The sequence below is a fragment of the Aplidium turbinatum genome, chromosome 9 (genome assembly GCF_918807975.1).
Source record: "Aplidium turbinatum chromosome 9, kaAplTurb1.1, whole genome shotgun sequence".
NCBI classification, from domain to species: domain Eukaryota; kingdom Metazoa; phylum Chordata; class Ascidiacea; order Aplousobranchia; family Polyclinidae; genus Aplidium; species Aplidium turbinatum.
The window spans coordinates 14045783-14073645 of NC_137480.1; the positions used below are offsets into that span (position 1 = coordinate 14045783).

A 27863-nucleotide genomic window follows, 5' to 3' on the forward strand; every position below is an offset into this window, starting at 1 on the left:
TGCAAGAAGAGGTTGCCTACCGGTACCTTGTAAAGTTTTATGTGACAGCCAAGTGCTGTTTTGTAAAAGTAAGTAATTTAGGCCTGTAATATTTTAATTGGATGCTTGCCTTCTGGTATTGTAAATAGATGGAGAAGTTGTCAAAAAGTCGTCATCCACGCAATCATAGCAGAGGTAAGTGTTATTACAATTTACACGATGCAGTAGGCTATATACATATTGGTTTTAGAATAAAATTTGACTGGATACCATTGCTCGGCTGAAGTAAGCGTTGAAAAAGAGTGGTAGCCTACAGTAGGCTCGCCTATGCCAGTAGTAGCAGAGCTACAAAAAAAATGGGGCACCATAGTTCTAATCGGTTCCTAGAAAACAAAAATTCTAAGAGAATGAAGAACCTTCCCCTCTCTATGATATAGAAGACCTACTTCACTTCATCATTTGTTTGTTAGTGCAGCAAATGTTTTTCATTTTGGAATATTGCATTTTTTTGCAGTTTTTAAAAAACGCCCATACAATTTTTTTTTACATTTTTTGATGATTTGAGAAACGTTTCTGCCCTATGCTGCTGGCTTCCTGGCTTGGTTAGTGCAGAAATGGAGAAAACTTACATGCTTTTTCTTGAGTTCAGAGAGCATGTGACCAAATGCAGTCCTAAATCTGCTACTTTAGTATGAGGAGGTGAGGTAGGTCACAAGGGGTGAGCTCTTTTTGGTAGAAAAAAAATTAAAAAACTGGCATCATTTGAAATGCTGTTTATAAATAGGCTTGTGTACATATAGCCTATTTTTGTTTTGCAGTAGATGGTCGTGGTGAAGATAACATTGCATACGAGGATGAATCAGACTTTCAAAATTTACCTGGAGGAGTTTTTAATGTACGTATTGATAAACCATTATCATCAGCCAGTCATGCCACTGCTGGTAGATGACCTCCACATATTTGTAGATGTCCACACTATTCTGTCTTTCACTGTTTTCACCCAGGGGATACCAATCTTTTCTGCAATGTCATCCCACCATTTGGCTGGGCCAAAAAAAACAAGTTGTTCAGAATTTAATGTAAGTTTCCTAAAAGTTGTGAGTGAGTGTCAGAAACATAAAAAAGTAAATTTGATGAAAAAAAAATAATGTCTTACGGTAAGACAGTCTGTTACCGTGGAAACCATTACCGACAATTACATAAAATGCCTGAAATAATGATTTATCACGCTTTGAATGATCCTCAGAGATGCTGCTGGTACCAAACTATGCAGAATTGAAAGCCAAAGATGATATGACAACTAGACAGTGGGTGTGATACAATTTAATAAAAAATATTTGCAAAAAAGTCATTTTTGCTTCGGATTTTGTGTATAAAATTCAAACTTTCTGTAATAATAGGCATATTTGTTTTTTAATTGCTGGGCCTCATTTCTAAAGGCATGAATACCGAAACCAAGACCTTGTTGTGGCTCTTTGACAAGTGTCCCCTCATCTTCAGTTTACCAGGAAGTAGAGCTTGACGGATATCACTTTTTCAGGCCGATATCGATATGATATACATCTACGAAAAATTTGTTACTAAAGTTATTAAGCAACAAACCAGTCCGAGAAAGTTTATGCATTGGTTGCTTCAATAGAAAAACCATTCTTAACATTAATCACAAAAAACGCCAAACAAACACAAAACAGAAACAACCAAATGCAATACTGTTTTGTGTTCAATTCAATAATCAAAGTTCAACAGTTTCAAATTGTAGTTCAAAGACATAGTTTCTCAGCATTAATGCCAAGAAGAGAACATCTTTTGTCATCGTAAATCAGTCCAACACGACAGGAGTTTCTGCTAAGATTCGCACAAAGACCGGTGTCACCGCCACTAGCCCGATAAACAGAAGCACAAATACAGCAATTGGAGCGGGAACTCTAACCAGGCAGCACCAACTAAATAGGCAGCTAGAAGAGCGTCCTTCCACGTGCACAAAACATTCGAAAGCATACCCACGTGCTGCGTGCGCAAATGGATTGTGTGCAGCCGCGTGCATATAATTAAAACAAGAGAGTTTATTAAATCGGCGAAAAATAGCCGATACAATATATCGGTCGAGCTCTACCAGGAAACCATGGATTCACTGGCCTTTATCCACTAAACTGGGAAACAGGTTCTTCTTCGGTACCATGGGTATAATAAACAACTGTACCAAGCCAGCCATCTTCAGTCTAGTGCATTGGATACCGCCAGACTTGTAACAAAGGACTTGCAGAACTGGTGAGCAAATACTGGTATTACCCTAAAATCGTGGCAAGCGATAGAGCAGATGATGATGATCCTTACAGTTATTGAAGAATACAAAGTAAGTAAGAGGAATAGGTCAACAGATACAGAGACCAAAAAAAGGGAGAAGTTTTTGGCAAACACGAGGCAGACATTTTGGACTGGAGACAGAGTTTGGTAGAAGTCTTCTGCAACTGACATGTAGACACCACATCCATGAGTTGATTGGGGGGCATCTTGCTCAATTGTGTATGGCCCAACCACAGGACCCGATGAACAGCTGTTCAAGCAACTGGTCAACAATTGGAGCAAATTGAACCACAACAACTACACATTGGTCGAGGTGACTGCTCCACAAAGAGAGTTGACAGGCTATATACATTACATAACACCATCACCTTCCTTCAGACATGGATTGAGAACAGCACCAAGGAGACACTTCGACATGACTACCTGGAGCTGGCAGAACTGACACTGCTATTTTTTGGAGGGACCGTCCCTGTCAGTCGGAGGTCCATCACCATCAAAGCGCTTGAGGTATTCCACCACTCCGTTGGATTAGCAAGACTTTGTACACGTTCAAGGGGCACTTTTCCGATACCAGCTTGGGGATGTATATGCACCCGAAGAATTGGAAGAAATCACCATCGAATGACCTGGCATTAATGAACCTTCTCAAGGCAGAGGCCAGTATCAGCAAGGACCTAATGAAGTGGCCTGCCAAATTTCTCTTCTTTGTTGTTCTGGCCAGGCAGAAGCTACAAAACCATATGTGGTATCTCTCAGAGAGATTGGTCTCTTTGGCACTCTTCTCGGAACGAACATGATCTGACAAACAGACGATGAGAAAGGCTATGCTGATTGCTGAGGTACCATGACGCGACAGACAGTACACAGACAAGAAAACAGGAAATGCCAGCCTCACATCAATTGGGCACAAAAGCCCTATAAGACTTCATTAGACATGACTCCTGGAGCATGTTTGAGCTCTTGAATATTGACTCCAGCTTTGTCAAGCTCCCCATTGCACAATGGACCGCCTCAGACAACTATCGTGATGGCAAGAAAGTTGTGGCCAACCTCCGTGTTGTCAATGACGCAGCAGTGCGGGCATTAGGACTTGCCACAGATTTGAACACAAACAAGGCCCCCAAATCTGAAGAGCAGCTCCGCTCCAGGCACTATACAGAGTTGTGAAGGGTGTCCGAGAGAAGGTGCATAGACAGGCAACGTCAACTGAGGTTGTGACTAAAAAGTCTCTGACCTCCGTTGTGTACGGGACTAATAATATGAGTGTTTATTGTATGAGTGTGTATTGTGTACTGATGTTACTTGGAAGTAATTGACTTCCATTGGTAGATTTTGGGATAACTAATTTTCATTTTGTTCAATAATTGACAATAAATGTGAAGAAATTTTTTTATTTATAAGTGGAATTAATTGTTTCATAGACATCGTGTATATGTTCCATGCTCTTTGGCTTTCTTTTCTGCATATTTTGGTACCAAAATGAGCCCTGACAGTCATTCACAGCCTGAAAAATCACCAATTTAGTCAATTTGTTGTCTTGCCGGAAACAGTTGTTATGGTAACGGACTGTCTGACCGTAAGATGTCATTAGAAAATAAAAATTTTATCATGGGTTTGCTCCTGATACCCATTCACAACTTTTAAGTGACTTACAACCTCGTAGAATAAATTCTTAAAAATAACCCCTTTTTTGGCCCAGCCTACGGGCCACCATCTTCTTTTTGATCTCCTTCTATGTTTTTAGCGCATACCTTGGACTGGTGTCCATTGTGGGGTCCCAGAAATTACCCACAAGTACACATAACATATGCCCCATAAGTTGTGTCAAATTACCCATAAGTCACGTAGAATGACCCATATGCCCCATAAGTCGCGTCAAATTACCCATAATTCATGTCGAATTACCCATAAGCCCCATAAGTCGCGTTGAATTACCCATAAGCACCATAAGTTGCGTTGAATTACCCATAAGCCCCATAAGTTGCGTCAAATTACCCATAAGGGGCCATAAGCCTCTTATGGGTAATTCTACGCGACTTATGGATACTTATGGGACATGGGTACTTATAGGTAATTCGTGGGACTGTCCATTCTGTGGTTATTTTAGCCCATCTGTTGTCAGTCATTGTTGCTACATGTCCACCCATCGCCACCTCAGATCAGTTTTTATTTCAATAACATCTTTAATATGTGTTTTCCTTATCATTATTATCTAAATTTGTTTTTTTCTACCAGTGACGGTGGCTGATGCTTTCCTTTCAGCTGTTGTCTTTTCTCTATCTCATCTTTATGATGTGTCAAATGCAATGCAAATGCCAGCATTTGATGAATGCAAAATAGCAGTATCATCTTTATGATTTCATCTTTCACTTGTTCTTTTCGTGATTTTTGTAGGTATCCCTGTTTCCTCCTTTTTTCCTATTCAAAAAAATTCCCCTTCTGAAAAATATCTTTCCTCATTCTCAATCTACTTGCTCTTGCAAGTTGTTCTTTAGTCTCCCTCATCTTTAGCGTATCCATTTATTCTTCAGTCTTTTTTCCTTCATTGCTTTAACCTTACACATTGCTTACACCACTGCCCTTTCTGGCATTCCCAGGATTACTAGTTAACTCTCTCTTAGTGTCTGCATCTCACTATTGTACGATATTGAAGGATAGGATATGTACTGTATGGTATATACTATGTTTTTGTTTCTGACAAATAAACCATTGATTGTTTCATTGATATTGTAGGTTGTACAATTTCGATAGGCTTTTTCCATCATCTTTATTGAAATTTTTAGCCACGCAACATTTCCTGAACCTTATTTATGAAACCCTTGCCCCTTGGCCCCAACAACATGCAATTACACATTTTGTTCAGAAAATTTGAGTCAAAATTGTAGCCTTGAGGCCAATTTTGTAAAACACCAAAGTCTACAATGGCGTCACTAGTGGCAAAAATCCAAATTTTCAATACGCAAAAATATATCTTTAAACATTTCTTTGTATGTTTAAAATATCCAAAAATAAAGAAAATCTCTGCGATGAAGGTTTTTAATTTTTTTTTTAAATTGGTTGATTTATAATGGAATGACCCCTGAACCGATCACAGCTGCTTTGCGTCCACTGCTTGTATTCATCTAATCATGATTGAAGAAACCGGTCATTATTTCAATGCCATGGTAGAACCTTCATCGTGCCTTCACTAAATCACGTCGTTTAATTTATTTCTCGCAAATAAAATACTTTGTCAATCTGTTGTTATTCTGCAAGTCTATTGGCTTTGCCTTAAAAGTTTTTCCAAGTAAATTCCTGTTTATTTATTCCAAACAAAAGTTAGCCATCGACGATTTTATAAGTTTTGATGGCCGTATCCATGCAGGTAAGCTTCAATGCTCCTGGGAATGTTGGGTCTCCAGGATTGGCCGATACTAATTGGGAGCATTTTGTGAAGAAGAAGCGTGTTTCTAGACAATCATCTTTTGGCCGTAAGTAGTGTATATATTATATTTATTATAGGCTACCGTATACAGGCCATGAGAAGGAGTGATGCAACTTTTGTTATTCTACTTGCACAAACTTATTTAACTTGTGAAAGCTCAGTTAATTGTCCTGCATTAAACCCATAAGAAGACATGATCTGTCAAGGCGATTTGGAATGAATTTTTATTTTGACAAACTAAGGTTTTAAACTATGAAACACAGAAATTAAACTTTTAAATGATTATTATTTGAATACTTTTAGTGAGCTACTGCATCTATAAAGCGTACTTTCATTTATTTATTGACTTATTATGGTTGGAATAGACATTTATCATGATTATTTATTGGATTTCCTTTTTTCAGCAAGAGAAAACCACACTTTAGGACTGGATGAAGATGGGGAAGAAATATCAGCAAAGACACCGCGTGAGTTGCACTATGTCCTCATTGCCAGTGTTCCAGAACGTTCCAAAATGAGTGATTGCTGTACAATTGAAAATTGTTTTGAAAATATCGATATGTACAAATTTCAGATGATTCAAAAAAATCCAGACTCAACAAAAAGTTGATATCACACTTTTCTAGTCTTGCAAAGCGTAACAAAGATGATGATGAGGTATGGCTTGATGCAAAAGGCAACATTTCAAAATATTCTGTTGTTTTTCTGATTGTGTTGGTGGTTTATACAATAATTTACCTCATGATGGTATAACAACTGTAGGCTATTGTATTATCATTTACAAACTCACAAAAACACAAGCTTATGTAAAAGCATGTGTGAAAGGCTACTAGCCTACCACCCATACATTTTCGTGGATTGTAGATTTCTTTTAGTGTCATGGTTTGTGTTGTTTTTGCCTGCACTGCTTTTTTGTGCAATACAGCATTTTTGAACAAGAAATGGGATGGAGCGAAGTATACAGTGAGTCACACAAATTCTTATTTACCAATTTATTAATGCTCATTGACATTGCTTTTTAACCATTGCATACAACTTCACAGGTAAATTTAGATTTCATTGAAGATTTATTGAAACAAGGCGCTGATATTAATTGCAAAGATAAGCATGGACAAGGACTAGTTCATGAGGTAAGATTAGAGATTGTTAAAAACGGTTTCTTTTTAGCCGTATTTTTACGTTCTTTTTGTTTTTAATACTATTTTTACTGGCTTCATACATTTTGCAAGTCACAACTGTTTTAATTAATCATATTACTGTACAGAAATGCAAAAGAAACTGTACAATAGGTGCTGAATAACTCATTATAATTTAGTTTACTGTAGTTTTGACTTGGTGTTGTAACATAGAACAGAAGTGCAAGCGCATGCCCAGCTACTGGTTAACTTTTGCATGATGAATATGATATAGGAAATATACTTACTACTTAGTTGAGATATCACTTGGCCCAAGCCAGCACGAAGTTTGCACCATACCTGGAAATGTCACATCTTTGCAAAGGAGTAACTGCATTACAGCTGGAAATATTACATCATTGAAGCATTGCACCACAATTATGAAAAAATTGAGACTGTAACAGATGCTTATGGAAATGTAAGATAAGCATAAGCTCATAGTTTAGTTAAACATGTGGCCACCTGCAGCCAAAACCAAACTTTATTTAACAGCAAGATCTGGAGTTAGTTTGAAATTAACTTCCATTATAAGTTAGGTATATTTTAGGTTTGCCTTACAATTAACCTGTCTAGAAGGAAAAAAGTAGTGGTAGCTCATTTGTTTGATGATGTGAAAGACTCATTTTTCAAAGGAGCAAGGGTCAAGTGCAAGTTTTGTTAAACTTCAATTGCAAAAACTGGGTTGCGATTGAGTGAACACATTCAAAAATGTTGTTCATGTCCAGAAGATGTCAAATCAACATGCAACATGCAAAAAGATGCTGACATGCGGATGCTTGCTGCATCATGCAGTACTCCGAGAGCAAGTGAGGATTTAGCTATGAGTGGCAACGATGATTGTGATATTGCCAAAGTTGACCAGCCACCAAGGAAAAACATTCTATGTAAGAAAGCAATGAATATAAAAAGTTTTGCAGATAAAATGCAAGGTAACAAAAAACAAATTTTAGATAGGCTTCTAGCCCGGGCTATTTATGCAAGTGGTACACTTTCAATTGTTGAAAACAAGTATTGGACTGATATCCTAAAAGGGCTCAGACTTTCTTACGCCATACCATCAAGATACAAGATCGCCACCAGTTGTTTATCAGCACAATATGCCACTGTTTAACACTGAAATTCTCGAAAAAATATCAGCTTCTAATTGTGTTTCTCTTAAGTGTGATGGTTAAAGCAATATCAGAAATCAATTTTGGTAAAGAGGTAACTTTCTTCCACCATAAACAGACAAAACCAAGCAACCACACGGCATTTAACATAATATATTAAACTGAACATAAACTATAAACTACGAACATTTTCGGCCATACACATGTTAGCTACACATGTTAGCCATCATATCACATGTTTGTATATTTTTACTTGAAAAGGGCTAACATGTGTATGACCGAAAACGTTCGTAGTTTATAGTTTATGTTCAGTTTAATATATTATGTTGAATGCTGTGTGGTTGCTTGGTTTTATCTGTTTATGGTTGAAGAAATCAATTAATCATACGCTTCATTGCAAATATACCAGAACCAATATTTTGGAAAGCTGTGCATACTGACATGGAAGGTCAGACTCTAGAATACATAGCCCAAAAAGTAAGAAAGGCAATTTTAGAAATTAAGGAACAATGTAGGAACAAAATAATAACTGGTTTAGTGAGTGATAATGAAGCTAATATGAAAAAAGGCATGGAGAATTCTTGAAGAAAATCATTCGCAACTAACTTGCTATGGATGTATGGCACATGGGCTGAACTTGATATTTACTAACTTTCTAAAAATCAGTACTTTAAGGAGACATATCACAAATGCAACCTGCGTTGTAAAGCTTTTCAAAGCTAATCTCATTGTGGATGATCTGTTGAGAAAAACTCATCAAAAGGAAGGTGTCGATACTTCTTTGAAGCTGCTAGTCAAAACAAGATGGGCGTCTATTGTTTCCTGTTAACAAAGCTTAAGAGAAAACAAACACTCCTTGCGCAAAATTGTTGTTTCCTGAGATGTCGACGAACAAACTGTTAGTGTGCCATGTGATGTGAAGACCACAATCCTGGATGAAAGCTTTTGGAATGCAAACGATGGCTTTCTTCAGCTTCTAATACCAATTGCTCTTGCTATCAGTGGAGTAGAAGATGATAAGCCAAATATTTCTGCTGTGATAGGAATCTTGAAGAAGATAGAAAACCAAATACTGCAAAACATTGGAGCAAGTCCTTTTTCGCATAGTGAAGAGCGATCGATACTTGATCTGTTTGTAGCAAGAAAATAGTTTTGCATCAAAGTTATACACAAAACCGCTAACTTATTAGATGCAAGATACCATGGTAAAGATGTGACAAGTGATGAAAAGATAGAGGCAGTCGAATTTGTGTGTGAACTCGCAGCAAGGTAGGTATGTACCCGCAACAACAAGGAATAAAAATTAATGACAATGCTGTACTACGAAACATTGCTTTATATGTGGCAAAGAACGGTCATTACTCAAAGCCGTTCGTCTGGTAAGGTGGACATATGATTACGCCGACTGCTTGGTGGAATGGGTTTAGCGAAAACCAAGATTTGAGCAAGCTGGCAGTGAAAGTCTTTATTTTTGTTTTCGTTTTTTTTTTTTTAAACGACTCACATCTGTAAGATGTTGACTCAATGATCACTGAGCTGCTGACCCCCGGCTTCCAAGTTAGTCTTTCACTTTGACTTAAGATATGCAGGCTGCGTCTGCTGATGTTTCTATGCAGCGTGAAATTCACCTGTTTATTTGTTCTGATGTATATTATCAACAGGCAGCAAGAGCATGGCACACGGACATTATGTTGTTTCTACTTCAATATAAAGCTGATGTCAATATGACGGACAGGTTTGTTGTGATGGCTATTTCAGGCAAAGTTATGAATTTAGACTGAGCTTTGTTACACTCATTTAATTTCAGACCAACAATAATAGTGTTTACTGCTCCGGCTCCGCGATTTTTCCCGCTGTTTTAGATTGAATATAAGGCTTCTTGCTAATTGTTTCTTTTAACGGTTATGGTATGACACTTATATTGTCGCTCAACAACGGCTGAGGTTTTGTGTGGCTGTGTTGTTTTCAACATTGCGTATCATCACAATGTTATGATACAGTATTAACCCGACTTATCTACACTCCTTTACTTAAGAAAAAAAAACATAATATTTGCGAAACAGCAAAATCTGTCATTTTTAGCTGCAGACGTTGAATCAATGTAACAACTCATTGTAACAACGACCGACCGACCAACAACGAACAAACATCAATGTAACAACGAGCGACTTCGCTGTTTGGGTTGTATAATCCGATCTGCAAAAGCCTGCTACGTCATCCACGCGCAATGGACGCTAATCCAGTTGCCACTGAGCTATGAGCTACTTAAAATTTTACGATTAAACTTACATTTAGCAATTTACGTAAACGAATTAGTTTTTCGAAACTGTAAAGCCGTAAGATACGCTGAAAATAAGATACGGTTAAACTTCAGCCAAGTATTTCGGAAATAAATCACACAGCTAGCTGTCAAATAGGCTGGTACAAAAACCGGAATGGCCCGTTTCGGTGAGTCCGATTCTGTGAGTCCGATCCCTATTCGATAATTTTTTCAATTTTTTTTTTAAATTATTGGGTACCATAGCCTAATTATCATTGCCGTTTTAGGGTTAGGGGTTAGGATTAGGGGTTAGAGGTTAGGAACTCACCGAATCGGACTCACCGAATAGTAGCAGACCCACAAAAACACCGTCAGGAATGAATCTTGAATCACACTGCTAAATAACCACAGTCGCATTTCCGTTTTAAAAACCCTTTGCATAGTCTCATAAATGTGTTCTTCGTCGTTGAAGGTTTGGAATTTGATCATAGTTTACAAGCTGCTGTTGCCCAGGCAACAAATAACTTCTTTTTGCGTTGATTCAACGTTTACAGATATTGAAAGAATATGAAAAGGGACTGATTTTCTGTCTGTGATACTAGAGACAAGCACGTTTTTAGACTTAATGTCTTTCACGTTATTTTGCGTTTAAACTACAATCAATAAACGCTAGTTTTTCTTTGTTTTGTTTAGTTTTGGTCGAACTGCTCTTCATATCGCTGCTGCTGTGGATTATCCAGAAATGGTGCAGCTTCTCTATGAGAGCGGAGGTAGGCTGTATTGCTATATTAGGGGGTATTTTATTAGCACTGCCTCTTTTATCATTTAAAGCTTGTTTCTAGCAATTTCTTATACTGATGAAGAGTTTGAACCACTGATGCAAGCTTGGGCGCCTAGGTTAATAGTTTGAATTTGTTTTTTTCTCTTCTAGCCTATGCTAAGTCTGCTTTAGCGTTTTGCGTGCAAACTACTCCCAACACTATTTTATGAAACGTCGTCATTGAAACTGAAAAAAAAACTGTCAGAGCGAAAACCGATAAAACAAAATTTTGCATTTTGAAACTCTCGATTACTGAAACGTTTTGGACAATATTTTTTAATGTTACCATTATAAATCACGTTTGCTGGTTTTGCTAAATTGAAGCATCACACATTTTTGTTTCTACGATTTCTTTTAGCTCGTATTGAAGCCCAAACGAAAAGAGAAAATCAAACTCCTTTGCATTTTGCTGCAAGAAACGATGCAGTGGGCTCTATGAAAGCTCTCATCAAGCTTGGAGCTGAAGTAGAAGCAAAGGATTACAAAGGAAGGACTCCCGTCTTTGTTGCCGCCGAACTTGGTATGCTGCTGAGATTATAACACAAAACCAAGATGAGTGTGTCAAACTTTCAAAACTAACACTTTTTGTCACAATGAAAGCACAGATGCGACACCTCACGAAAATGGTGAAGTGAAATGGTACTCAACATCAAACGGTTTAATATACATTGGGTTTCTGCAATCTTTTGTAGATTCTAACCTACATCAACTATTTAAATTAGAATGCCAGTGAGCCTTTACTCATCCATGTGCTTACCCACCTACAAATCCATATCTTTCCTCATTCCAGATAGAAGCGAAACAGCAAAGTTTTTGGTTGATATCAACGCTGACGTGACAGTGATTGATAGAGATGGGCAGATTTGTATGACGCACATGATCACCAAGATGGGGCCTGTGGTAAGCGGAATTTTGAAAATTACGTTGGCTACTCTCTGCAGGCGATGAGACTTTGATTTGGTAATTGAACAATACATTAATACGATTTGTTAACATCAGTTTCAGTGACAGCACTATCTATACAGTAATAAGAAAAACTATCTTAATATTTCAAAATGTCAAAGTTTGGTGTAACGGGTTTTAACTTTTCGTTGTACGTCACACAATATTATCTCATCTTCCATTTCGCTTCAAAGAAGCCTGGTCTTCATCCCGAAGCATTAGGGTCGATCAGTTGTCTACAGGGACTCTTCCATCTCTTTGTATTGTTGGCATCTTCAATTTTCAGGGTTTTTTTGTCATGTCATCTTTGCTGTGTCATCCCACGTTTTCTTTGTTCTTCCTTTCCTCATTTTTCTTGTCACTACCTTATTCCAATCTCACTTTTGTCAAATTGTTCTCATCCATTTGTTCAATATGTCCAATCCATCTCAGACGATGACCACACAAGTACTCTTCAATATTCTCAACATCAGTCCACTCTCTCAAGACATAATTTTTACTTTTGTCGAAAAGTGTCTTAACACACATCCTACGAACCATCCTCATCTCTGTCGTTTGCATTCGCCTAATACACGTCATACAATGTTATCTGTGCTTTATAAAATGGTACACACTTTTTGCTGAAGAAAACTAGATTTGATTGAATGGAAAACGTGATTCACCTTCTATATTGATGCATTGACGCACCTGTTATAGTCTTGTTCAAGATCTCGCTGACAAAGTCATTGGGTCTCGTATTTGACATGTTTGGAAGCGAATTTGTCACTAAAGGATTACTTGTAATACGTGTAATTATAAGTTATCACTTTAACATGATCATTTACTAAAACACGATGACTTTTCTAAGTAATACAGAGATGTACACAGGCTTACGGATAGTAATTCATTTGCAGGCTCGTACGGCCTTGGACCAGTTCCACAGAAAGGAGCGCGCCAACAGAAAGCAATATTACTACCTCAACCTACTGGAAAGCACCACGACATCAAGTCAGTGAAATAAAAATTTTAACTATGAGCATTTTCCTGATGTGAGAAATCTTTCCTTTTTATTAGATTTTTTGTTCAGTTTGTTTCAATTTTTGTTTTCGCCGTCAATTGAAATGTTACCAACGTTCAAGGTTTGCTTTGCTCTGTTTTTCAGAATATTCGGGTGATTCTTTGGCAAAAACTCCAGTGAGTATCCATGGTGAACTGAACAGTGCTGCTATTTTTGCCTTAAGTTTGTCAGTTACGTATTTATTATGATCTTTCAAGAGCCCAACGACTAACGTATGTTATTTATGCTCACTTGCCTTTGATGTCAATTATTTTATTGCAAAACAGCCTTCAGTTGCAATCGTTCCCAGCACATTTCAAGCCTTGTTTGTCGCAACTTTATATTTTCTTTTAGCTGGAAGTGATCGTCAAGTACAGGCAATTGGACTTGATCATGCATCCTGTCATTACAAGGCTTATTGAGATTAAATGGAAGCAGTTTGGGAGGTATGCGTTGTGCCCCGAAGTCAACTGACCCTATTTAATGCAACGTCAACTTGTGTAATGTTTTGTAGAAAGGAGTGATCTTCCTAGCAGTCAGCACAAGGCTGAATACTCGCGAGAACAGCGAGCAATTGCGATTCGCTAACCATAACGTTGTCACTTCCATGCCAGCCATTAAGACTATCCAATCAACAACACGTATTTTGGCAGCTGATTATAAAGTAACAAGAATCGACAGCGATTGACTGCGATGGGCGAAACACGTGTCTATCGCTGTCAATTCTTGCTACTTTGCAATCGGCTGCCAAAATGCGTATTGTGTAATGTTTCTTGATTTTTGAAATCTACATAAACCTAGGTCAATCTGAATAAAAAGTACAGAGCCCTAAAACCTGAGACTGCACTCATGTTAACAGCTTAGTTCCTGCTTTTCGTTTTATGTATTTTTTTTTATTTGCATTGAGCAAGCATTCCAACTATTTTGTTCATAAATGTCGTTTTTAAGTTATCAAACGTCGCTGTGTGTTGTGTAACTTCATTCTTCATTGCTGCTAAACTGAAGCGAACGGAATAGGTTTACGCAGTTCAGGGTGAAAGTATAACGTATAAAAAGTATAAAAGTATAAAGTATAAAAAGAAAACGTGTAGAAATTGTTGGTTTGCAAGCTTTATCTCACAATATTGATCTTCCCTCTTCGCTTTCACAGGAAGGTCGCCTTTCGCACATTGTTCACAAACATTATTTTTGTTTTGATATGGACCATACTTGGAGTTGGGTATCCCTGGCAGTTCCGATACAGCTACACATTTCCACAGGTTTATCTTTGTTATTTAGAAACAAAATAAAGTGTTACAGCCTGTAGCAGTGTAGTAGTAGCCTACTATAGTTGTAAATCCATCAAATTTTCAAATTGTGGCTTAACATTTTCAATTGCGACGTTTAACGTATACATCATCATCATCATAATCCATCGTCGGTTTGTTCCCCACTAGTGGGGGTGGCCGATTGTTTCCGCGCAGCAATTGTTCTAATCCCTTCTCTCCATTTCACCCTGTCCCTTGCATCTTCCTCCTTCAGTCCGACTTTTTTAAATTCATCCTTCACTTGTTGTTTCCACGTTCTTCTTGGACGACCGCGTTTCCTCTTCCCATCCACCTTTAGATCTAGTGCCTTTCTAAGAAAACTTCCTTCCTCCCTCCTTATCACATGTCCATACCATCTTACTCCATTTGCCCTTGCCAGTTGGTCTATGGTCTCTCTCATCTCTAGCATATCCAACAATTCTTCAGTCCTTTTTTCCCTTCTCGTTTTCACCCCACACATTGCTCTCACCATTGACCTTTCCGTTCTTCTCAGTATTGCCAGTTCACTCTCTCTCAATACCCATGTCTCGCTACCATATAGCATTGCAGGCCGCACACAGCTCCGATATATTTTTCCTTTCATCCTTAGTGAAAATTTTCTGCCATACAACATTTCCCCACATTCCCTGAACTTTGCCCATCCCAATCTTGCCCTTGTTGTCACCGCTGCTTCACATCCCCCACTTCCATTTATCCGATCACCCAGATAACAGAAGTCTGTCACTGTTTCGATGCCATGGCAGAACTCATCATCATGACCTTCCACTTCATTCTCTCCTTTTCTGCATTTCCCACAAACAAAACACTTCGCCAATCTTGTTGCGGCTCTCTTGACATTAGCACATCTTGCATGTACCCACTTTCCACATTCCTTGCATTGCATTGAATTTCTCATCACTCTCTTGCCACATATTCCACAGGGATCTACTTTGTCCTCAACAACTGTTCCTTCTGCTCCACTCACCATCACTTTTGTTTTTTCAAGATTCACCTTCATACCCTTGGTTTCAAATGCTTCTTTCCATTTCTCAAACTTTCTCTCCAGTCCCTCCATACTATTACTTGTCAAGACCAGGTCGTCTGCATACAAAATTTCACTCAATAAGCCCTCCCTCACTCCTTCAGTTACAACGTCAACCACAATAGCAAATATCAGAGGTGACAAAACTGATCCTTGGTGTACACCAACTTTCACCGAAAACTCGTTTGAATAATTTGATCCAACTCTCACTTTTGTTCTTGCATCCTCATACATAGACATCACAGCTCTCACTAATACCTCCGGTATACCTCTTTTCCTCATTGCCCACTCCATCACTTTCCTTGGTACTCTGTCAAATGCCTTTTCTAAGTCGACGAAACACATATATAGTTTTCTCTGCTTCTCTCGGTATTCCTCCTGCATTCTTCTCAATATAAACAGAGCATCCACTGTACCTTTTCCTGGCATAAATCCAAACTGCATATCATTTAATTTCACCAATGTTCTCAACCTCTTTTCTAGTATTCGCTCCACAATTTTCATTCCATGCTCTAGTAGTTTTACACCTCTATATGCACTGCAACTTCTCACGTCCCCTTTTCTCTTGAACAGTGGAACAACAGTACTATGCTTCCACTCCTCCGGCATTCCCTCTCCATCTAATACCCTTTGGCTAAGTTGTAGCATTACTTCAATTCCCAACTCTCCACTTGCTTTTATCATCTCTACGTTCACTTCTGATGGACCGGCTGCTTTATGCAGTTTCATTTGCCCCATTGCCTCCACCACTTCATCACGAGTAACCTTTCCCACTGGACCCTCCACCAGATCAACCTCTGTCATATGATCCCATACATTCTCCTTATTCATAACATTTTCCATATGTTCCTTCCACACTTCTCCTCTGCTTTCCGGGCTGAAATGCAACTTCCCATCTCCACTCCTTATACATCTTCCCCCTACAATATCTTTCCCATCCTTTTTCATTTGCTTTATGAGTCTGAATACTTTGTTTTGGCCTTCCCCCATTTTATTAAGTTCCTCCTCAGCACCATTCTTCATAGCTCTTGCAACAACCCTCTTTGCCTTCTTTTTCATACTCTTATACTTCTTTTTATTTTCTTCTGACCCATTTTTGCGCCACTGCTTGTATGCATCTCTTTTCTGTGAAATCGCATGCTTCACCTCTTCATCCCACCACCATGTGTCTCCACGATCCCTCCTCACTTTCTTTTTCCCACATACTTCATCACATGCTGCTAGGACACCTTTCTGAAATGAAGCCCACAAGTCCTGCGCACTCATGTTTACCAGCTCTTTTGCTCTTTTCACAAACTTAATTCTCGTTTCTTTTTCCTCCAGTTTCCACACATTTCTCACAAAAACTCGTTCTTTCTTCACAATTTTCTTCACTTTTTTCATATTTAAGTCTCCTACTACTAGTCTATGCTGCAACTCCCACGGAATTACTTTCACATTCTTCAAGTACTTTCTCTGTTCCTGCCCAACCACAATAAAATCAATTTCCGACTCATGTCCTCCTGAGCTGTAAGTCACCTTTCTTTTCTCTTTCTTTTTAAACCATGTGTTGGCAATACAAAGTTTCCTTTCATCACAAAATTCAAGTAGCATTCTTCCTTCCATGTTTCTCTCCCCAAAACCATACCCTCCATGAATGCCCTCGAACCCATTGGCTTGTTTTCCAACATGTCCATTAAAATCTCCTAATCCAAACACCAACTCTTTTGAACTCCGTAAATCCCATTCCTCTGCCAAAACATCATAAAAACTTTCCTTTTCTAAGTAATCCCTACCACTTTGAGGTGCATATGCACAGATTAGCCTCACTACCTCCTCTTCAAAAGCAAGTACCATTGTCATCACTCTGTCACTCCTTCTTCTAACTTCTATTACTTTCTCACATAATTCCTCTTTTACCAAGAAACCAACACCACCGATTCCTGTGTTATTTCCTGACCACCATAACTTATATCTCCTCCCATTGGCACCTAAAAACCGCGCTGACTGTCCCCTCCATCTTACTTCCTCTAGGCAACATATATCCACCCTTCTTTTTCTTAGTTCTTCACATATTTCAGTTCCATTACCACACAAACTTCCCACATTCCAGCTTTGTCTTAGCTTCCAATGCGCATTATATGCAGTTTTTTACTAAAGTTAAAGTTTTTCAAAATCCTTATGCGAAAAAGTGCTGCAAATTGGAATTTGTCATTATTGTTGTCAATGCTGTGGCATTTTCACAATATTGTAATCTAATATGTTTATTACTTCATAGTTGATTTTGTTATGATGACAGCCTCTTCTGTCAGCACGTGTGAACTACATCATCGTTAGACACAAAGCAAAACATTAAGCGGCTAACAATTACTTTTGAAACATTGCTACTAATTCTCGTATCAAATCGCTGCACGACTGCACGTGCGTCAGATTTACTTCTCCACGTGTAGTCAAAACGCTGCACAACTTTTAAACTGAATACTCTAACATGAAAAAATAAAATGCTCAGGACTGGTGGAGAGTGCTTTTATTGCTCCTGGGTTGCATGGCAACGATTTATTACGTCGTTGGCGAGGTAATGGAAATTGTGATGTCACGAAAAAAATTCCACACGTGGAAGAAGTGGAGAGAAGAGTTGATAGATAAAGATATGGAATTTTGTCATCCAAAATGGCCAGCGGTAATATAAGTTGTGCTTTAAGTTTTTGTACGTAAAACACATCTTTCGTGAATTATCATTTCCGCTTGCTGGTTCAGGCAATTAACGAATTTCTGCTGTAGCATTTAAAATAATCAACGTTATTGTCGCAATGTCGCTGGTTTATCAAAAAAGTTTTTTTTTTGGCAGTAGGCTAATATTAATTTCCCATTTTGAAATCAACTTTTACTTCTGTGTCTACTTGTCCTTGAAACGTTGAAATTATACAAAATTTAAATTCTATTAACAGGAAAAGAAATACTTGAAACGAGAAAGAGACACCTTGGACGACATGCTTCCGTATTACTTTCAAGATTTTTGGAATTACTTTGACTGGGCAGTGTACTTCTTTATATTTTTTGTTGTGGTAAGCAAGGATAATGTATGACATGGTTTTTAGTGTTTGTTGATTACACTCATATTGCTTCGGGTTTTTTTCAATTCAATTTCTAATTGGCTTGTTTCTAGTGGAAAGATTTTTAGAATAAAAGGAAAATCTGAATCGAGTCATAGCCACAAAAACAGGAGCTGGGCCTTGATTTTTGAGCGAAGTTTGAACGAATATTTTAACATCGTGCTACTTTTATTATTGTACTGTACATATACATGTTATTTTTACGTTATATATGATATGAAATTTTACGTTTCAGACTCTCCATATCATTGATGTCGCCCTCACGAATCGTGTGCCCCCCTGTTGCAGTTTCTCTGCCCCTTGCAATAATTTTTCTGCAGAAGTTTGCGATGACGGTTTTGTTAACAATGCCAGCCTCAGCGTCTGGAATAATCGAGTATTTGTGATCACCATCATCTTCTTGTGGCTGAGGCTCATGAAGTTTACCAGGGCTTTTAGGTGAGTGCACATTAACATTAGAGATGTTCGAAACAAAATTTTATTTTACGATAGCGGTTCGAATTGAAACGAAACGAAATTTTCTACGAAAAAATATATTCGAAATAAAATTAATGCAAAAGTAGGCCCTAATGTTGTGTCGAAACGGATTTTTGTTTTGACAGAGTCTCGAAAATTCTTCGAACTGCATCGACCACGTCTTTCCACTTTTTGTTTCGAATGTATTGTGCAACAAAACTAAATGGTTTTAATTGACCTTTTCTATGAAACTACTGTAAACTAGAAACCAAATCAAGGCAAAAAGGAGTTTTCCGTTTCTTTTTTTAAAGACATAAATGTAATTTTGTGTAGTTTAATAAAAACACCAGCGTCAAATTTTAACAATAGTCTATCGTGGATACGTTCAGGAAACAACATTCTGAAATTTATTGATTTATTTTTTTAGATTTTTCGGTCCATTTATTGTCATGCTCGGTAACCTGGTCTGGGATATCATTCGATTCCTCTATTTGTACTCAGAATTCTATATTCCGTACGCGTGTGCTTTCTGGATGATATTCGGTAAGTCTGTGGGGTTGAGCCAGCTGTTTTTGTTTCTTTTGAAGCATGCAACCTTGCAGACTCCAGCTGCATAAAAAAGTAGCTCGGAAACTGAGATTTCTATTGAAATTACTCCTGCTTCATGTGACTAGTTACTACTCCGTTATTTTGACTTTCAAAGCTACATGTTTTGCTTTTTTCGTATCCCAACGTATGTGGTTTGTAGTTGAAGATTGCTCTGTGGTTGACGATTTGTTGTATATTAAGTGGGCGGAAAGACAATCCACCTTCGTGCAAGCTTAAGTTTTTTGATACAATCACGTGCTTTCCGTAGTTGTCGAACCAGCGTCCTTTGAACATTGAGCATTTAGACAACACGACGACGTAGCCGACGTAATAGATTTTATCCCTGAAAGTATAAATTAGTGAAACTTTACTTGATAAGAACAAAGAAGATTTCTGCTTATTTTCGACCCATTTAACGCAAAACTGAATTACAACTTTCTTCGTTTACAGGAAAAGTAGGAACCATATCCACCATGTCAACAGTGGACCAGTTGTTGTTTGCCCTTTTTCGCATCACCCTTGTAGACGAATACGAGTTTCCGGAGATGCAGGCCTATGATGTGGTCATGGCTTACATTCTAGTTGGCACCTTCCTTGGCGTTTCTGCAATTCTTTGCCTCAACTTGTTTATTGCTTTGCTATCCGACACTTTTCAAAGGTAAAGAGTTTTTTTAAGCACTTAAATTTATTTTTGTTTTTTTCCACTTATCTGCGAAGTTATACGTTTTAATTTACAAGCGTATTTTTTGTTCCTTATCTTGTCACTGTAAAGGTATGGATACGGACTTTAACCTTCGGTTTATTTAAAACTTTCTCTGCTAACGATCTATCTCGTATTTACAAATCAGCTTTATTTCAGAGTATACGACAATGCAAAGGCCAACGCAGTGATGCAGCAGGCAGCACTCATGCTCAATTTCGAAGATAATTTGAGCAAAAGGAGCAGAAAACGATTTAAAAAGTAACTTGAATTGAATATACTAAAAATGATTACTTGCATATTTTACAAGGTCTGCTTTGCGTATTGGGTTGTATTTCCGCAACCTGTAAATAATTTCCTACACTACAGTAGCCTAAAATAAATATTTACAATTTTTTTATATTTGAAAAACACTGCTGAATGGCGCAGCAAAATCAACTTCATTCTGCCAAACTCGGTGACCGATATTCAAAGCCTCTGCAAGTATCTGCAAAACTGCCAGAATTGAGCTGTCAAAGAAGCTTTTTCAGTCCGAGGGTAAAAATTCCCACAATCAATGAAACTATTGAAAAAAATGTAGTACTGAAAATTTATTACTACCGGTATATGATTTATTTCTAATATTTTGACTGTTCTAGTATTGTAAGTTGAACGGCATGTATTTTTTGCATGGATCTCAAACACGCGGGCTGCTTGGAACCCGCGAGGACGTTTTGGTGCGGCTCGCGATGCATTTTTGAAATTTCAAATATTTAACAAGATAAAATTCACTCTAAAATTGCTCAAACTTCATCCGACTTTTAACCGCTCATCTGCTGTCGCGTAATTTTATTGTTTGCGCAAAAGCCGTATTGTTACGTCACAATCATTGCGTCGTTGTTTCTTGTGCCGTTATAACTATAGAAACCTTGGTAGCCTATTTGCGGCACTCAGTTCTTCAAGGATTTCGTTTTTTTTGCGTTTTTTGAGTCGGCTGTAAGATATTTGCTTTCCAGGACCAAGTCGTTACGTTTGCATTTTTTTTTCTTTTTGTTTTACAGTGTTTTTCTATCTCACTGTTCTTACTGTTGTTTCTTTTTTTTGCGATTTTACGTTCTAACCACGGTACTTCTTTTATTGCGTTCTTACTGTATTATTTTGTTTATTGAACGGTGATGAAAATGAGCTGTTTTACCAGCATCGACAACGCACGGGTGAAAATAATTGACACGACGAAACGAGCCCAATAAATACAGCCAGATTAGAGACTTCAAAGAACTGGCCCGCCACACCCGCGGTGGCGGGGAGCGGCGTGTGTTTGGAGTGGCGTAAAACGTATTGCGGCCAGGTTAATTACAAGTATTTATTTTTTTTGACCCTTAGAGCCATTTTAGTTTGACCCTTGGCTTAAGCGGTCTCGTTTCAAGGCATGTTTTGTATTATAAAAGATACATTGACGACAAGTGCAGCCCTGAATCTCTGTACTATGACGACGACTTGACTGTGGCACAAGATGCTGATTTGAAGAAGGTCACAATCCAAATCAAGGAGCAGATGGACGAACTACTGGAGTATGTCCATCAAGCTGAAACTGAGAAGAGCCTGAGTGTAAGTAGCTTTATTGTAATCAATGTGAACTTGATTCATCATTCATTTTTGATATTTGTGTTTTAGTTAAGGGGTTATACGGCTGGCTGAGCTCTATTTTACTCAGCGTTTTTTTTCTGATTTCACAATTACAACACACATGTATAGTTGTATACCCGGAGGCTTTTGCCAAAAGGTCCAGAGCTTTATGTAGTCTACTGGGTTTCGAGCAATTACCGTATTTTGCTGAATGATATAGTGCCATATTTCGGACCGAAAGTACAGTACAACGAGAGACTTGGTTTTTACATTCAGCAAGCAAGTTCTCGTGGGAGTTTCTTCTCTTAGTCGTACCCCTTGTAAAGAGCATGTAAATTTGAGGATCTCCACTGGTGCAAAACAAAAAAGGAAAAAAGAGGGAAATTCTTGGTTTGGGTAATGTTTGGAATGCAGTTAAAAAGCACAAGCGTTTTTAACGATTTGACTTCACAGTTAGATCACTATCATGAAGACCCGCATTCGACGCCTGTGAAAGACGCGAAACGTCGCTATGGTCTTCGAAAAACAGTGGTATAATACTCATCACGTTTTTTTAAACCCTCTAACTACGTAGTTTGATATTGAAGTTTAGCCTTGAAGTGAACTAACAGTTTTTGCTAACAAGTTCGTCCTTTCAAACACTTTTAGGATGCATTGACTTGTTCGCGCATCTGTTGTCGACATGCAAAAGCTATATTGTGCACACGCTGTATACACTATACAGTGTACACTGTACAGCATACGTTTTATGACCATGCTTTTATTACTTCTTTACAGCTTTTCATTGGTTTGTGGTTTGACGGTGAGAGCTTTTTTGTTGCTAATGCGCTTTGCAGATTTTTTTACCACATTTTCCAACTTGCCAAAGACACATCATGACCACACAGGTCACGGCTGCATCAACGTAATTTGTCTTTGCTTCGCTTCTCTCAGCAACGCATTTTCTTTCGTTTTTATTTTGCAGCACACTGGTCGCTTTGCTTTATTGCCCGGATTTCTTTGCGTCTAACAAAACCAGTTTTTTGATTCAATGTCTGGAAACATTGAATTAATGCAAAGAAAGCCTGATTTTATTAGCAAGGTTTCAAGTGCACGACATGCGCTGTTTTGTTCAATACAGTACTCCAAAGAATGCATGGGATTTGTACTTTACACACTGAATTTGCGTACAATTTGAACCTACAGTTTCAACGATTTTAAGCAACGAGAATGGTGCTGTTGAAAGATTATTAGGGTTTGAAACGAAGGGTCTGATGTTTCATTCCCTGTGCAAACCCTCACTGAAGTGCCTTTCATCGCTCATAAAGCACGGGTTCTGCAGTTTGGAGACGGACAATTATTGAATTGCGTTTGCACATACAGTATATGCAAATCTTTAATTAATTTGTCTAATTTTTTACAATGCTTTCTTCTACATTAACAGTAACTGCTGTTCGAAATTTTAGATGACTTTATTTTGAGTTGATATCAATAATTTTCCATTTCGATTGGTATTTTATGTCTTGTAATGTTAGTTTAGCCACTTTTCGATGTGTGACGTCACACTGATTTGTGTTCTGTTTTGACGGTTTTAAAAACTTTCACTAGAAACAAAGACTGCCTGTGTTTATTTACACTGCGTTATCACTAATGTTTGCAGCGTGCGGAAAACTAAGTTTCGGAATTGTTTACTTGAAGTTTGTGTCACGAGTCCGTGAACATGAAATTTGAAGAGGGCCACTAGTTTGTGCCTTTGCAGTTGCTTGCATTGTATTTATTTTTTAAGTTGTGTAATTTTATTGCATTGGATAATCAAAGGTGTGAGGTACAGATCCATGAGCTCGCTTTTACGCAGAAGTATTGTTCTCATTAGGACGCAGGCGATTTCCGTTCGCCGCGAGATGGCAGTCTCAAGTCAAGACCATCGTCACGTTTGACTGACGTCATGGGACTTTCCACTAGATCTTCTGCTTCCAAGTCTCGCGACGAAGGTCCCTCGAGTGAGTCATCGCGCGTCTCATTCAAACTGTCAGACGTCACATCCAGGCTTCAGAAGTTGCAGGTTTGTGATTGGTTTAAAACTTAAAAAAAACACTAGTTAAACCTGTGAAATTATATGTACACTGTACAGTGTACACTAGTGAACACATGTTCTGAAGAAGTATTCCATTAGTGTACGTGCACTGTAGATATTAGTGGTACGATACTGGTGAGCCCAGCCTCATATGCGAAACACGTGTCTATTGCTGTCAATTCATGCTACACTTGATTTCCGAGAAATTTCGCATAGTTTGCATCAGCATCTCCAGTCTACGTGCTTGGCTGAGTTAATCGTCGCCGTTAACCAATTGCCTCCACGTCATTTCTCAGCCAGCAAACAGCAAATAAATCCGTTTTAAAATTTATTTAAAGTCTGCAATGTAAAATAGAACTGATTTTCTGTCAGGTCAGTGTTGAGAAAGCGCCCGTTCGTTTATGAAGAACACTTTCGAGAACAATGTAACGCTGCCGCGGTCAGGCAAGAGATTCTATTCATGCTGCTTGCTGATCCGCATTAAATGATCAGAATGAACATAATTCACGATTGACAAGATGCCCATGGCTTCTTCAGGTATCACAAGCAGCCCAAGAAGATTCTTACAAGCGACTACGCCGCGACATGAACGAGATGAAGGAAATGCTTTCCATGCTTGTGCATGGGAATATTGTACAGGTTGATGGGACGGAAGGCCATCCATCCAGCCCACCAAAACAAAAGTAGGTTTTAATGGCATGCAAACGCCTCAATATTTGTAACACAAAATTCTTTTCAGTTGTAAATTTTAAGGGCCGTGTACGTTTGTGTGACGATAATTTGTGTTGTTTTTGTATTTTTTTATAGCTTGCACCAACAACAACCATTGGCAACAAGCCCTGGTTTGAGACAACTTGGTGGTAGGCCATTGTCACCTCTTGACGAAACAGACAGAATTACCTCAGGAGTGTTGCCGAGAATTCCCAATAAAAAGTAAGTTAAAATTTACCCCACTTGCTTTGTATCCTGACAATGCTGTAATGTTTTAGAATGTTTAATTTAATCGTTTCTATATCTGAGTTGAACTAAAGCAGCTTACCATTGGCTATATGGAATAAAATGTTATAGTTTATTTACTGTCGCTCTGCAATTATGTTTTCTTAGGGACTTCGCTTTTTGCAGTTACGTCACATATTACGATGACTTATGCAAGTTCACTTCTTTGTCTTACAAGTAAAATTATTAATCTTCACTGCTTTATGCAAGAAAGACCAGTTTCGCTTTCAAAACCTATGATATAACCTGACCTTGAATCGAAACGAGGTCCACCAGGCGAAGACAATAACCACACCGCCACTGATTTTGCTTATGTTTGGTTTGAAGCAAAATAAGAAATGACTGTTTTAATCTCTTGCAGCAATTCAAGGGCTCAACGACTTGATCGCTCCGGCACGTCTCCTATATTTGTGTCAACTTCAACAAATCAAGCAGAGCAACTTAGGTACGTAATACAATGATGTAATAAGGCTTTTTGAAGAAATATATTATGCTTACAGCCTAAACCAATTTACCAGAACATTGTCATGATCTTGTGATGTATGCAGTCCGATTGATTTTCTTTACTCAGTTGCTGATCTAGAGAGGGGAATTGAGGCGATCCATCCCCCCCTAAAATACGAAAAAGTAGCTTTATTTACGGTGTATTAACACGGTCAGATTAATGTAGACCTACACATCATTGTGTTTAGTTGAAACCGCCCACCCTCCTAAGGCCCATTGTTGAATTCGCCCCTACATTCACTGCAGGTGCGCACAAACTGAACATGTTTTACAAGTTTATTTATGGGTGTCGTGAAAATTATTTAATTTATTATAATCGATAAGTTTCTGGGCAGCCGATTGTAGCATCGAATAGACAGCGATAGACACGTGTTTCGCCCATGAGGCTGGGCTCATCAGTATCGCACCGTATTCTTGCCACTTGGGTAATCGAACACCCCTTCTTCACTTATTATAATCGTTTGATCTTGGAGCATCTACCGCCACCAGCAATTTAATTAACAATGCCTCATGCGTTGCATAGAATTTCTACAAATTTTGCTGCGTGGTGTTAATCAAAAACTTTCAAAAGCATACCAAAAGCAAAACCATGTTTTAAAAATGTTATCTCAGTAAAAGTAGTTCTTTTTGCTGCGTTTCTTTTTACAAACGATGTGAAAAAACAACTTTTGCTGGCTTGGAGTGATGACCTACGTTCAATTCGTATATTTCGTTTCCAGTGCCAAGCCATCCTTTTCTGCTCCTAGTCCCAGAATTGAGCTCTTTCCTCTTCCTGGATCTGCAGCCGCTCCTGCTCAAAGAGATTTTGCTCAAGAATTTGAACTTCCTTCTTTTCCTGATTCCAATGCCACTGTCGCTAGTGGGCGCAACGCGGAAGTCGTGATATCCGATCCCAGCGAACACTCCTCAACAAGCTCTTCCGATTCATCCAGCGTCTAGGATCGTACATGAGAGACAATTTTTTTACGCAATGATTCACAACCTTTGATGTGCCATCGTCAAGGAGTCACACCTTTAAAATTTGCTCGTTTTTAAAAGTGCCGCGTTATGGATTCCGTCTCCTGATCTGGTTTCCACTTCATACTCCTTTTGTTCCCTGAGACTGAAACATAAAACTTTTTTTTTCTTGTTCCACTTGCTAGGAACTTCTCGCAAGAACCAAAGAAATGACTTTATTGGTTTTTATGAATTTCATATAAAGTTTATATGAATTTTATGAGTTTTATTATATTAATTTTTGTACTCATAAATATATTTTTTGTATAAAACAACACATCAAGTGTAGAAAGCAAAAGAAATATGCATATCGCACTTTCCTTCCGATAATAGTTTTTATTGCTTTATCCTCCGTACTTCAAACAATGATTTTCTTTTTAACACAGTGCTGTGTATCTTTGTTTCAAAAGTTATTTGCAAGTCAATATTATTGCGTTAGTAGATGCCGCACTTGCTTTGTTCCTATTTTACTGTTTCAGTGCACATTAGCGTAGAATTGTTATAGGCTACTGCGTTTAACATTTACAATGGGTGAGACATCTACTTTTACCATAGTGCCTCCAACTAATGCATTGAACCGTCCATACAGCTCAGTTAGGCATGCACTGTATTTTCAAAGCTATCATGTATGTAATCTCTTGCAGTTGTAGGATCAGGTTTTTGTTTTAGATTATGTTCTTTTTTGCCTGAAACTTTTTTATTCTAAAATTCCATCATGAAATCTTGCTAGGCGTTGTGCACTGAAAATAATCTTACCAAGGTTCTATACACGTAGAAATATAATTTTTGGGACACAGAGTTACTGTGAAAGAATGTTGACGCGTGTTCTGAATATTTCCTGAGGGAAACCTTTCAATACGAAAATCTTGACTCGAGAAAAAAGTTATGAATTTCTGCAATAAATTATCTGACAATTGCACCAAATCTTTATCCGTACCAGCTTGATGAAACCATTTGTTTAATGTTTTCTTTATATTATAACTTGTTATTCAATGTTGTGTGGGCTGCATTTTAAAACACTTTTCGATCCCGTCGTTATGACATGCAGTAAGCTGGCACCTGTCATCGTCGATCCTGAAGAGAACTTCTCTTATGGTTGAAAGTTTTACAGCAGCCTAAGCGAGGATTCCAACGGTTTTGGTAACCATACGACGGAATTTTATGACTTCCAAGCTTAATAGGGGCGTTCAAGTTACCACATAACCAGTCGATGTAAGGTAACTTTCTTATATGGCCTAAGCTTTGTTTAGGATGTTACTAGGCTCAGCCTAACTTTTCGGTGGAGATCAAATGTTTTATGATTTTTTAAAAGATCATCAAGCAGATGACTGGATTTGTGATAAGCATAATAAATGGGGGCAACTAAACTAAAGGACTTAATTGTTTTGCCACAAAGCCTACCAGAGAAATGTTAAGTTATGATTTTGTAGTTTAGTCTCTATAGTGTAACCGAACATTTTTGCCAGAGTTACTGTAACAATAGTATAAATCCAAAG

General features: G+C 38.1%; 1 protein-coding gene across 3 annotated transcripts; it reads left to right on the forward strand.

The window, feature by feature from the left end:
- Positions 1–27354, forward strand: LOC145777102 (uncharacterized). 3 transcript variants are annotated; one of them, XM_082588391.1, is made up of 27 exons: positions 1–174; positions 798–874; positions 5648–5753; positions 6112–6174; positions 6282–6364; positions 6751–6837; positions 9653–9726; positions 10945–11021; positions 11430–11591; positions 11862–11971; positions 12907–13000; positions 13155–13186; positions 13404–13495; positions 14200–14308; positions 17866–18036; positions 18305–18421; positions 18705–18907; positions 19353–19468; positions 19964–20171; positions 20373–20474; positions 21641–21800; positions 22272–22349; positions 23671–23859; positions 24409–24554; positions 24679–24804; positions 25229–25312; positions 26091–27354. In XM_082588391.1, exons 1-27 carry the CDS (start codon positions 129–131, stop codon positions 26308–26310), a joined length of 3132 nt encoding a protein of 1043 aa, XP_082444517.1. In that variant the 5' UTR covers positions 1–128; the 3' UTR covers positions 26311–27354. The 3 variants fall into 3 exon arrangements, with proteins under 3 accessions (XP_082444517.1, XP_082444518.1, XP_082444519.1); XM_082588392.1 differs by having other exon boundaries at positions 801–874; XM_082588393.1 differs by lacking the exon at positions 22272–22349.
- The last annotated feature ends 509 nt before the right edge of the window (positions 27355–27863 follow it).

Excerpts from the sequence above, each read along its gene's own strand:
- LOC145777102 (XM_082588391.1), top strand. The coding sequence starts at position 129 with ATGGAGAAGTTGTCAAAAAGTCGTCATCCACGCAATCATAGCAGAG. Across the intron at positions 21,801-22,271 it reads AAACTGAGAAGAGCCTGAGT|TTAGATCACTATCATGAAGA; the intron begins GTAAGTAGCTTT and ends TTGACTTCACAG. Across the intron at positions 25,313-26,090 it reads AATCAAGCAGAGCAACTTAG|TGCCAAGCCATCCTTTTCTG; the intron begins GTACGTAATACA and ends TTTCGTTTCCAG.